General features: G+C 43.2%; 3 protein-coding genes across 4 annotated transcripts in view; 1 reads left to right on the forward strand and 2 right to left on the reverse strand.

Moving 5' to 3' along the window:
* serpinb1l3 (serpin peptidase inhibitor, clade B (ovalbumin), member 1, like 3) overlaps positions 1-973 on the reverse strand; it is a 16,606-nt gene extending 15,633 nt beyond the window's left edge. Inside the window, exons 1-2 of the mRNA XM_079862435.1 lie at positions 841-973; positions 232-408 (exon numbers count right to left, since the gene is read on the reverse strand). Of these exons, the coding sequence (XP_079718561.1) occupies positions 232-399 (168 nt within the window). The 5' untranslated portion in view covers positions 400-408; positions 841-973. The remainder of the gene's footprint in view (positions 1-231; positions 409-840) is intronic.
* Positions 930-4,997, forward strand: rmdn1 (regulator of microtubule dynamics 1). The gene is made up of 10 exons (XM_079862436.1): positions 930-1,406; positions 1,583-1,679; positions 1,759-1,846; positions 3,348-3,507; positions 3,584-3,673; positions 3,750-3,805; positions 3,895-3,982; positions 4,106-4,136; positions 4,232-4,365; positions 4,446-4,997. The coding sequence occupies exons 1-10, from the start codon at positions 1,302-1,304 to the stop codon at positions 4,488-4,490; spliced, it is 894 nt and encodes a 297-aa protein (XP_079718562.1). The 5' UTR covers positions 930-1,301; the 3' UTR covers positions 4,491-4,997.
* A 265-nt stretch (positions 4,998-5,262) lies between these two features.
* The window catches only part of wwp1 (WW domain containing E3 ubiquitin protein ligase 1), a 28,894-nt gene continuing 21,656 nt past the window's right edge, over positions 5,263-12,500 (reverse strand). Inside the window, exons 23-26 of one of the 2 annotated variants that reach the window (XR_013820120.1) lie at positions 11,846-11,942; positions 5,866-5,938; positions 5,622-5,798; positions 5,263-5,305 (exon numbers count right to left, since the gene is read on the reverse strand). Coding sequence is in view for 1 of the 2 variants with exons in the window: in XM_079862437.1 (XP_079718563.1) it covers positions 5,699-5,798; positions 5,866-5,938; positions 11,846-11,942 (270 nt within the window). In the remaining variant the exon portion in view is untranslated. Of the gene's footprint in view, positions 5,799-5,865; positions 5,939-11,845; positions 11,943-12,500 lie in introns of both variants that reach the window. The other variant, XM_079862437.1, reaches the window with a different exon arrangement.

Consider the following 12,500-nt stretch of genomic DNA (forward strand, 5'->3'; position numbering starts at 1 on the left):
GTGAGTGAGTGAGTGAGTGTGTGTGTGTGTGTGTGTGTGTGTGTGTGTGTTCTGCTGTGAGTGTGTGTGTTCTGCTGTCAGTGTGAGTGAGTGTGTGTGTGTGTGTGTGTGTGTGTGTGTTCTGCTGTGAGTGTGTGTGTGTGTGTGTGTGTGTGTGTGTGTGTGTGTGTGTGTGTGTGTGTGTGTGTGTGTGTGTGTGTGTGTTCTGCTGTGAGTGTGTGTGTTCCTCACCCGGCTCATCTGAGTCGCCGTGTCTCCTCCAGCCCCGAGCGACAGCATAGCGAGCGCCGCAGAGATGCTGAGAGGAGAATAAAACACATTCCCTGACGCGTCTCCTTCACTGATTCTCTGGAACAGATCGAGGGAAAACCGCGTCTGCGCTGCTGACAGATGATCCATTCTCACACACTGAACACAAACACAGACACACCTTGGTATTAACTACTTCATAAATAATGAAAATTAATGTTATATTTCAACTTTCACAGTTCACACTTCCTCATTCACAGCGCCTCGTCGTTCTCTGCGTCCATTGGACGAACTACCACCACAAACGACTGTGATTGGCTCAACGCTGGAAAACTACATGTAAAGAGTCGGGACGCATTTCCATGTACAGGCGATCAGAAACGTCGTATTTTTGCTGGAAAAGTGACTTCAGATGTTTAAGTTAATCGTTAATAAAGACAAAAGGCGTCGATGTTAACATCTTTAACGTTTACTTGAAGTATCTTAGTTTTTCAGCGTGTCCTTCTGTATAAGGCTTAAGATGCCAGCATTACTTAACAATTATACAAATGCTTTGCTTAATTGTTGATCTGAATCATTAGAGTTACTCACATGCTGTGAAATGAGTCTTCAGTGGAGGAGCTTCAGTAGAGAATGAGTCGCCAGAGATTCTGATAGCAGACACACCCTCATGAACGAACACACACACACACACACACACACACAGACACACACACACTCACTCACTCACACTCTCTCTCTCTCTCACACACACACACACACACACACACACACACTTGCGTCACGTCTTTCACTGTACAGTGTGACGCCCCTCTCGCTCGGCTTCTCTATATGTATCTTTTTTATTGTCGTCGTGTGTTTACATTTTAACATCTACATGGTAGCTTTTTAATAGAGCTAAATACAATTTTGCGACAAGTACAAATCATTTACGACAGTGCGTGTTGACAGCGCGCCGGCTGGAGGAACAGACTCGCAAACTTTAACCTAATTAGCCGAACTGAGAACCAGAACTCGAAACACACAGAATAGCAATCTGTTCTCAGACACTGATGGCGTCCGCGAGTTTGTTTGGAGCTTTCAGGCGGTTAGTGAGCAGAACCGTGAAGATGAGGAGGATGAATCAGCGCATTTGGACCGAACGCATCAGAACTTCAGTAAGATCCACATCTGCCTTTAGAAGTGTTATGAGGATCACATGTAGAACATGAGTGTGTGTGTGTGAGTGTGAGAGAGAGAGAGGTCGAGGTTGTGCATGAAAGAGCAAGTAACCTGTGAATGTTGCTGTCATTGATGATGGTTATTAAAAGTTTGTGTGTTTTGTGACTGTCAGAACAGAACAGCTTCATTCCTCGTGGCTGTAACTCCACTGTCATTCCTGATCTATGACAGAGTCACTCGTTTCGCTTGGGTTAGTGCGCTGGAATCAGGTACTTGTTCAATATTGAGCTTTAAATAAAGTCTTAGTGCTGCTGTTTATTATTATTTTTAACTGCATCATTTTTCCAGCTGAAGAAGTGTTAGAACAAGCAGATTATCTGTACAGCTGTGGAGAGACTGAGAAACTCCACCAGCTCCTGGTGAAACACAAAGACAGGTAAAACTAACCTGATAATGTGTGAGGACTGGTAAAACTAACCTGAGAATGTGTGAGGACTGGTAAAACTAAGCTGAGAATGTGTGAGGACTGGTAAAACTAACCTGAGAATGTGTGAGGACTGGTAAAACTAACCTGATAATGTGTGAGGACTGGTAAAACTAACCTGAGAATGTGTGAGGACTGGTAAAACTAACCTGATAATGTGTGAGGACTGGTAAAACTAAGCTGAGAATGTGTGAGGACTGGTAAAACTAACCTGAGAATGTGTGAGGACTGGTAAAACTAACCTGAGAATGTGTGAGGACTGGTAAAACTAACCTGATAATGTGTGAGGACTGGTAAAACTAACCTGAGAATGTGTGAGGACTGGTAAAACTAACCTGAGAATGTGTGAGAACTGGTAAAACTAACCTGAGAATGTGTGAGGACTGGTAAAACTAACCTGAGAATCTGTGAGGACTGGTAAAACTAACCTGAGAATGTGTGAGGACTGGTAAAACTAAGCTGAGAATGTGTGAGGACTGGTAAAACTAACCTGAGAATGTGTGAGAACTGGTAAAACTAACCTGAGAATGTGTGAGGACTGGTAAAACTAACCTGAGAATGTGTGAGGACTGGTAAAACTAACCTGAGAATGTGTGAGAACTGGTAAAACTAACCTGAGAATGTGTGAGGACTGGTAAAACTAACCTGAGAATCTGTGAGGACTGGTAAAACTAACCTGAGAATGTGTGAGGACTGGTAAAACTAAGCTGAGAATGTGTGAGGACTGGTAAAACTAACCTGAGAATGTGTGAGGACTGGTAAAACTAACCTGAGAATGTGTGAGGACTGGTAAAACTAACCTGATAATGTGTGAGGACTGGTAAAACTAAGCTGAGAATGTGTGAGGACTGGTAAAACTAACCTGAGAATGTGTGAGGACTGGTAAAACTAACCTGAGAATGTGTGAGGACTGGTAAAACTAACCTGAGAATGTGTGAGAACTGGTAAAACTAACCTGATAATGTGTGAGGACTGGTAAAACTAACCTGAGAATGTGTGAGGACTGGTAAAACTAACCTGAGAATGTGTGAGGACTGGTAAAACTAACCTGAGAATGCTAATGAGCCAGTGTAAAAACAGCACTAATGAACGCATGTCAGAAAAGGTAATCGAGGCATCTCAGTTGTTAACTAGCATGCCACATTCATTAGTAAAAGATGACAGATGAAAACCAGCCCGTCTCAGAAGAACACAAACATCAGCAGAGTTAGATGATATATAGAGAACACTAACATCAGCAGAGTTAGATGATATATAGAGAACACTAACATCAGCAGAGTTAGATGATATATAGAGAACACTAACATCAGCAGAGTTAGATGACATATAGAGTATTATAGTGATAGTTTCTCTAGTAGTTGAGCACGAGTCTAAGCTGCTCAGCGAGTGTTTAGATATTAATGAACATATTCCAGAGGATGGGTAACTCTCAGGTGGGTTGTTGTTGTCCCAGTGATGAGGCAGAGTTCCTGTGGCGTTTGGCTCGAGCGTCTCGCGATCTGGCTTTACTGTCCCGCATCAGCGCCGAGGAGAAGAAGCGGCTCACATACGAGGCCTTCGACTTCGCCAGCAAAGCTCTGGAGAAAAACCAGTCCTCCTTTGCGGCTCACAAAGTACAGCATCATTCTCTCTGTAAACGAGCATTGCAGTGTTTGAGCCGATGTTTGACTCGATGTCTGTCGTCTGCAGTGGTTTGCCATTTGCCTCAGTGATGTTGGGGATTATGAAGGGATCAAAGTCAAAATAGGAAATTCCTACATCATTAGAGAGCATTTGGAGGTAAGATGTTCATTGGGTTAAAGCATCAAAGTTCACCACTGAACGAATGAAACTTCTTTAACGCTCATTTCTACAGCGAGCAATCGAGCTCAACCCTAAAGATGCGACGTCTATCCATATTCTTGGTTACTGGTGAGTTTGTTCTGATATAAACACAAATATATTTGCTCATCACTGGCCATATCGAACCCTTCAGTGACAGCGACGTCTCTTCCTCGCAGGTGTTTTGCGTTCGCTGAATTACCCTGGTACCAGCGGAAAGTTGCAGCCGTTATTTTTGCGTCGCCTCCGACAGCCACTTATGAAGAAGTCAGTGAAATTAATAATAATTATGGGGTTTTCAGTGTTGGAAATGTTATTTTATCTGTTTTAGCCTATATTATGTAGACACTTCATTTAGCAGTGAAACTATACATGTTTTGTCTCCATCAGGCTTTGGCATTTTTCCTGAAAGCTGAAGAAGGTCCCGTATGATATAAACACAAGCACCTTCATGTTTGTTTTTATTTATTTTACATGTGACTGATACAACTTTAACAGTTTAATATTTCAATTTAGTTGACCCAAATTTCTACAGCAAGAACCTGCTGATGCTGGGAAAGACGTACGTGATGCTGAGAGACGTCCAGCGAGCGGCGCTGTGGCTCACGAGAGCGCGAGACTATCCTGCAGTCACAGAGGAAGACAAACAGGTTCATAAACACATTCATCAGTCATATTTATCTGTTATATCGTCATCAGAGGCGTAATGTTCATGTTTGACCCAATGCAGGTCCATAAGGAAGCGCTGGATCTTCTGAAGAAACTCAACGGATGAGTCCCGCTGTTCTCCAACCCAGGGATGCCTTAATTGTGCTTTTTAATGACTCACAGTTGATTTGTGTACGATGGAGATTTACTATTGACTATTTTAGACTCTTTCATGTCTGACATTAACAGAAGCCGAACGAGGGACGACATCTAGGCATTAAAGTGGCCTGTAATTCACCACTACTGCTGTATTTCTGTATGTTTGCTGGATCTTCTGACAGACCTGATGTGAGTTCTGGACCGACTGCTCAGTTTAGACAGTTTGATTATTGTAAACTAGAATGAGGATATTCAAGCAGTAAAACCTTTAAACCCTTCAGTTTACCTTAGCTTTTCTCACAGAACAATTCATCATCCAAATGTTTTGTAAGGATTTTGGGAGCAATTTTAACTCTGGCATATTTGTATATTCTTTGTGCAAATGAAATAAAGCTAAATAAACTAGAATAAATATAAAACATTAACAAATGTATTTAATGTATGAAAAATCAAAATAAATCCCACTTGAAGAACACGAGAGACACCCGAGTTTGTTTGAACTCATATATTTTAATATGAAATATTTATGGACACAGTTTTCCTCCCCTGACGGTCAAAGGCCACAGAAATAATGAAGTGCTTCGAGCACAACTGACTTCATCTGCTGAGCGAAGCCTTTCTGAGCATGTGCAGAGATTCTGATGAATACTAAAGTGCCAACAGCAATACTGTCCAGAGCCGATCCTGATGAGTGATATGTGAGACAGCTGTCTGTCTGTCTGTCTAGAGGAGCCCAGTCATCTCTCACTCCGCAGGCAGCCATGCAAGCGCTTAACAATAAAACTTAATGTCCAACAACACAAAAAAAGAGAAAAACCCCAGGCACCTGATCAAACTCTACAATCATTCTGTAAAAGCTCTATAAAACTAGAGCCATAAGTTTGAGTTCTACTATAAAATCCTCTCTAATGTTTTTTTTTCAGGTTCATTTAAAAAACCCGCCAAATGAATAAACCAAAGCGTTGTGTATAGATATCAGCATTGAAAAGATCAGAAAAGCTCGAACGCTTGCATATTCATGGGGAATCATGTTATGAAGATTGCTAAATGAGGTCTTAAGATAAAGATTTGGTTTAAAATGACAAAATAGCTTATTTACATTGGTAATCGTCTGTGCAAGTTTCATGGTTTTGTTTTACTTGGCTGATGCGTCGCCGTAAAGGGCAAAGACGTTCATCACTCTTGACCGAACCCTTCCGTCTCCTCGATGGCGAAGAGCAGCTTTTCCTTCAGCTGTTCGAAGCTCTTATAGGGAGGCAGATCCAGCCTGTTAAAGCTGAGAACAGAAGAGCGAGTGAGACGTGAACGTGACGTCAGGATTCTAACATCATCATGACACTCACCAGGTGTGACTCCGCGGCAGCCACGTCTCCTTGCCCACCTTCTCAATGCAGAACTTCTGCGGCCCGTTGCTCCCTGGAGGACGAAGCATCAGAGTGATGAGAATAAACAGAGTCCTTTACAGCCGTTCTGATCTGATATGAGGGTGTGTTTATCTGGAGGATCTGAGAGTGTGTTTATCTGGAGGATCTGAGAGTGTGTTTATCTGGAGGATCTGAGAGTGTGTTTATCTGGAGGATCTGAGAGTGTGTTTATCTGGAGGATCTGAGAGTGTGTTTATCTGGAGGATCTGTGAGTGTGTTTATCTGGAGGATCTGTGAGTGTGTTTATCTGGAGGATCTGAGAGTGTGTTTATCTGGAGGATCTGAGAGTGTGTTTATCTGGAGGATCTGAGAGTGTGTTTATCTGGAGGATCTGAGAGTGTGTTTATCTGGAGGATCTGAGAGTGTGTTTATCTGGAGGATCTGAGAGTGTGTTTATCTGGAGGATCTGTGAGTGTGTTTATCTGGAGGATCTGTGAGTGTGTTTATCTGGAGGATCTGTGAGTGTGTTTATCTGGAGGATCTGAGAGTGTGTTTATCTGGAGGATCTGAGAGTGTGTTTATCTGGAGGATCTGAGAGTGTGTTTATCTGGAGGATCTGAGTTTATCTGGAGGATCTGAGAGTGTGTTTATCTGGAGGATCTGAGTTTATCTGGAGGATCTGAGAGTGTGTTTATCTGGAGGATCTGTGAGTGTGTTTATCTGGAGGATCTGAGAGTGTGTTTATCTGGAGGATCTGTGAGTGTGTTTATCTGGAGGATCTGTGAGTGTGTTTATCTGGAGGATCTGAGAGTGTGTTTATCTGGAGGATCTGTGAGTGTGTTTATCTGGAGGATCTGAGAGTGTGTTTATCTGGAGGATCTGAGAGTGTGTTTATCTGGAGGATCTGAGAGTGTGTTTATCTGGAGGATCTGAGTTTATCTGGAGGATCTGAGAGTGTGTTTATCTGGAGGATCTGTGAGTGTGTTTATCTGGAGGATCTGAGAGTGTGTTTATCTGGAGGATCTGAGTTTATCTGGAGGATCTGAGAGTGTGTTTATCTGGAGGATCTGAGTTTATCTGGAGGATCTGAGAGTGTGTTTATCTGGAGGATCTGAGCGCGTGTTTATCTGGAGGATCTGAGAGTGTGTTTATCTGGAGGATCTGAGAGTGTGTTTATCTGGAGGATCTGAGCGTGTGTTTATCTGGAGGATCTGAGCGTGTGTTTATCTGGAGGATCTGTGAGTGTGTTTATCTGGAGGATCTGAGAGTGTGTTTATCTGGAGGATCTGAGAGTGTGTTTATCTGGAGGATCTGAGAGTGTGTTTATCTGGAGGATCTGAGAGTGTGTTTATCTGGAGGATCTGAGTTTATCTGGAGGATCTGAGAGTGTGTTTATCTGGAGGATCTGAGTTTATCTGGAGGATCTGAGAGTGTGTTTATCTGGAGGATCTGTGAGTGTGTTTATCTGGAGGATCTGAGAGTGTGTTTATCTGGAGGATCTGTGAGTGTGTTTATCTGGAGGATCTGTGAGTGTGTTTATCTGGAGGATCTGAGAGTGTGTTTATCTGGAGGATCTGTGAGTGTGTTTATCTGGAGGATCTGAGAGTGTGTTTATCTGGAGGATCTGAGAGTGTGTTTATCTGGAGGATCTGAGAGTGTGTTTATCTGGAGGATCTGAGTTTATCTGGAGGATCTGAGAGTGTGTTTATCTGGAGGATCTGTGAGTGTGTTTATCTGGAGGATCTGAGAGTGTGTTTATCTGGAGGATCTGAGTTTATCTGGAGGATCTGAGAGTGTGTTTATCTGGAGGATCTGAGTTTATCTGGAGGATCTGAGAGTGTGTTTATCTGGAGGATCTGAGCGCGTGTTTATCTGGAGGATCTGAGAGTGTGTTTATCTGGAGGATCTGAGAGTGTGTTTATCTGGAGGATCTGAGCGTGTGTTTATCTGGAGGATCTGAGCGTGTGTTTATCTGGAGGATCTGTGAGTGTGTTTATCTGGAGGATCTGAGAGTGTGTTTATCTGGAGGATCTGAGAGTGTGTTTATCTGGAGGATCTGAGCGCGTGTTTATCTGGAGGATCTGAGAGTGTGTTTATCTGGAGGATCTGAGCGTGTGTTTATCTGGAGGATCTGAGCGTGTGTTTATCTGGAGGATCTGTGAGTGTGTTTATCTGGAGGATCTGAGAGTGTGTTTATCTGGAGGATCTGAGAGTGTGTTTATCTGGAGGATCTGAGAGTGTGTTTATCTGGAGGATCTGAGAGTGTGTTTATCTGGAGGATCTGAGCGTGTGTTTATCTGGAGGATCTGTGAGTGTGTTTATCTGGAGGATCTGAGCGCGTGTTTATCTGGAGGATCTGAGAGTGTGTTTATCTGGAGGATCTGTGAGTGTGTTTATCTGGAGGATCTGAGAGTGTGTTTATCTGGAGGATCTGAGAGTGTGTTTATCTGGAGGATCTGAGCGCGTGTTTATCTGGAGGATCTGAGAGTGTGTTTATCTGGAGGATCTGAGAGTGTGTTTATCTGGAGAATCTGAGCACGTGTTTATCTGGAGGATCTGAGAGTGTGTTTATCTGGAGGATCTGAGAGTGTGTTTATCTGGAGGATCTGAGCGTGTGTTTATCTGGAGGATCTGAGAGTGTGTTTATCTGGAGGATCTGAGAGTGTGTTTATCTGGAGGATCTGAGAGTGTGTTTATCTGGAGGATCTGAGAGTGTGTTTATCTGGAGGATCTGAGAGTGTGTTTATCTGGAGGATCTGAGCGCGTGTTTATCTGGAGGATCTGAGAGTGTGTTTATCTGGAGGATCTGTGAGTGTGTTTATCTGGAGGATCTGAGCGTGTGTTTATCTGGAGGATCTGAGAGTGTGTTTATCTGGAGGATCTGTGAGTGTGTTTATCTGGAGGATCTGTGAGTGTGTTTATCTGGAGGATCTGTGAGTGTGTTTATCTGGAGGATCTGTGAGTGTGTTTATCTGGAGGATCTGTGAGTGTGTTTATCTGGAGGATCTGAGAGTGTGTTTATCTGGAGGATCTGAGAGTGTGTTTATCTGGAGGATCTGAGAGTGTGTTTATCTGGAGGATCTGAGAGTGTGTTTATCTGGAGGATCTGAGAGTGTGTTTATCTGGAGGATCTGAGAGTGTGTTTATCTGGAGGATCTGTGAGTGTGTTTATCTGGAGGATCTGAGCGTGTGTTTATCTGGAGGATCTGTGAGTGTGTTTATCTGGAGGATCTGAGCGTGTGTTTATCTGGAGGATCTGTGAGTGTGTTTATCTGGAGGATCTGAGAGTGTGTTTATCTGGAGGATCTGTGAGTGTGTTTATCTGGAGGATCTGAGCGTGTGTTTATCTGGAGGATCTGAGAGTGTGTTTATCTGGAGGATCTGAGAGTGTGTTTATCTGGAGCATCTGAGCGTGTGTTTATCTGGAGGATCTGTGAGTGTGTTTATCTGGAGGATCTGTGAGTGTGTTTATCTGGAGGATCTGAGAGTGTGTTTATCTGGAGGATCTGTGAGTGTGTTTATCTGGAGGATCTGAGAGTGTGTTTATCTGGAGGATCTGTGAGTGTGTTTATCTGGAGGATCTGTGAGTGTGTTTATCTGGAGGATCTGTGAGTGTGTTTATCTGGAGGATCTGAGAGTGTGTTTATCTGGAGGATCTGTGAGTGTGTTTATCTGGAGGATCTGAGAGTGTGTTTATCTGGAGGATCTGAGAGTGTGTTTATCTGGAGGATCTGTGAGTGTGTTTATCTGGAGGATCTGAGAGTGTGTTTATCTGGAGGATCTGAGAGTGTGTTTATCTGGAGGATCTGAGAGTGTGTTTATCTGGAGGATCTGAGAGTGTGTTTATCTGGAGGATCTGAGCGTGTGTTTATCTGGAGGATCTGTGAGTGTGTTTATCTGGAGGATCTGAGCGCGTGTTTATCTGGAGGATCTGAGAGTGTGTTTATCTGGAGGATCTGTGAGTGTGTTTATCTGGAGGATCTGAGAGTGTGTTTATCTGGAGGATCTGAGAGTGTGTTTATCTGGAGGATCTGAGCGCGTGTTTATCTGGAGGATCTGAGAGTGTGTTTATCTGGAGGATCTGAGAGTGTGTTTATCTGGAGAATCTGAGCACGTGTTTATCTGGAGGATCTGAGAGTGTGTTTATCTGGAGGATCTGAGAGTGTGTTTATCTGGAGGATCTGAGAGTGTGTTTATCTGGAGGATCTGAGCGCGTGTTTATCTGGAGGATCTGAGAGTGTGTTTATCTGGAGGATCTGAGTTTATCTGGAGGATCTGTGAGTGTGTTTATCTGGAGGATCTGAGAGTGTGTTTATCTGGAGGATCTGAGAGTGTGTTTATCTGGAGGATCTGAGCGTGTGTTTATCTGGAGGATCTGAGCGTGTGTTTATCTGGAGGATCTGAGCGTGTGTTTATCTGGAGGATCTGAGAGTGTGTTTATCTGGAGGATCTGAGAGTGTGTTTATCTGGAGGATCTGAGAGTGTGTTTATCTGGAGGATCTGAGAGTGTGTTTATCTGGAGGATCTGAGAGTGTGTTTATCTGGAGGATCTGAGAGTGTGTTTATCTGGAGGATCTGAGCGCGTGTTTATCTGGAGGATCTGAGAGTGTGTTTATCTGGAGGATCTGTGAGTGTGTTTATCTGGAGGATCTGTGAGTGTGTTTATCTGGAGGATCTGTGAGTGTGTTTATCTGGAGGATCTGTGAGTGTGTTTATCTGGAGGATCTGAGAGTGTGTTTATCTGGAGGATCTGTGAGTGTGTTTATCTGGAGGATCTGAGCGTGTGTTTATCTGGAGGATCTGAGAGTGTGTTTATCTGGAGGATCTGTGAGTGTGTTTATCTGGAGGATCTGTGAGTGTGTTTATCTGGAGGATCTGTGAGTGTGTTTATCTGGAGGATCTGTGAGTGTGTTTATCTGGAGGATCTGTGAGTGTGTTTATCTGGAGGATCTGAGAGTGTGTTTATCTGGAGGATCTGTGAGTGTGTTTATCTGGAGGATCTGAGAGTGTGTTTATCTGGAGGATCTGTGAGTGTGTTTATCTGGAGGATCTGTGAGTGTGTTTATCTGGAGGATCTGAGAGTGTGTTTATCTGGAGGATCTGTGAGTGTGTTTATCTGGAGGATCTGTGAGTGTGTTTATCTGGAGGATCTGTGAGTGTGTTTATCTGGAGGATCTGTGAGTGTGTTTATCTGGAGGATCTGTGAGTGTGTTTATCTGGAGGATCTGAGAGTGTGTTTATCTGGAGGATCTGAGAGTGTGTTTATCTGGAGGATCTGAGAGTGTGTTTATCTGGAGGATCTGAGAGTGTGTTTATCTGGAGGATCTGAGAGTGTGTTTATCTGGAGGATCTGTGAGTGTGTTTATCTGGAGGATCTGTGAGTGTGTTTATCTGGAGGATCTGTGAGTGTGTTTATCTGGAGGATCTGAGAGTGTGTTTATCTGGAGGATCTGTGAGTGTGTTTATCTGGAGGATCTGAGAGTGTGTTTATCTGGAGGATCTGAGCGCGTGTTTATCTGGAGGATCTGAGAGTGTGTTTATCTGGAGGATCTGAGAGTGTGTTTATCTGGAGCATCTGAGCGTGTGTTTATCTGGAGGATCTGTGAGTGTGTTTATCTGGAGGATCTGTGAGTGTGTTTATCTGGAGGATCTGAGAGTGTGTTTATCTGGAGGATCTGTGAGTGTGTTTATCTGGAGGATCTGAGAGTGTGTTTATCTGGAGGATCTGTGAGTGTGTTTATCTGGAGGATCTGTGAGTGTGTTTATCTGGAGGATCTGTGAGTGTGTTTATCTGGAGGATCTGAGAGTGTGTTTATCTGGAGGATCTGTGAGTGTGTTTATCTGGAGGATCTGAGAGTGTGTTTATCTGGAGGATCTGTGAGTGTGTTTATCTGGAGGATCTGAGCGTGTGTTTATCTGGAGGATCTGAGTGTGTGTTTTCTGAAGCACGGACACACACCCATGAGCTCAGCGAAGCCGCCCAATGGAAGCCTGCAGGTTCCCGTCACGAACTGCATCAGACGCAGACGCACCTCGTTGTCCACCTCCTTCACCAGCTGCACACAAACACACCACACACACACGCTCAACACGATTCACACATGACCAGACCTGGGAAGCGCTGATGTTCAGACTGTTAAACACGACTTGTGGAAACAACTAAAGGCAGAAATCGTTACTTCAACATCCTAATCACTGACATGGATAAAGAACAGGGAAAATGATCCACGTTTAAATCACGTCTAATATAAATATAAACAAGGATGGAAGAAAAAAAAATGACAGAAAAAGTTTGTTTACAGTTAATGTGTCAGATAGATAAATCATCCCACACACACACACACACACACACACACACACACACACACACACATACATACATATATATATATATGTATATATGTAAAAATCACTTTAATTATGATGTTCATTAACCATATTTTTTCCTGGAATATAAGTCACGCTTTTTAATCATCTGAAATGTACTGCAACTTATTGCAAAATGATTAATAAAATGCAAGTAATGTCAAGCACATAAAACATGCAAAGGCAAACATTGCAATTATTCTGAGTGAAAGAAGAACATGAGCGCAAGTTTAATTGTAAAGTGCATT

This window comes from Squalius cephalus, assembly GCF_949319135.1.
Source record: "Squalius cephalus genome assembly, chromosome: 25".
In the NCBI taxonomy this organism is placed as follows: domain Eukaryota; kingdom Metazoa; phylum Chordata; class Actinopteri; order Cypriniformes; family Leuciscidae; genus Squalius; species Squalius cephalus.

Excerpts from the sequence above, each read along its gene's own strand:
- rmdn1 (XM_079862436.1), top strand. The coding sequence starts at position 1,302 with ATGGCGTCCGCGAGTTTGTTTGGAGCTTTCAGGCGGTTAGTGAGCAGA. Across the intron at positions 3,508-3,583 it reads CCTCCTTTGCGGCTCACAAA|TGGTTTGCCATTTGCCTCAG; the intron begins GTACAGCATCAT and ends TGTCGTCTGCAG. Across the intron at positions 4,137-4,231 it reads TTTCCTGAAAGCTGAAGAAG|TTGACCCAAATTTCTACAGC; the intron begins GTCCCGTATGAT and ends ATTTCAATTTAG.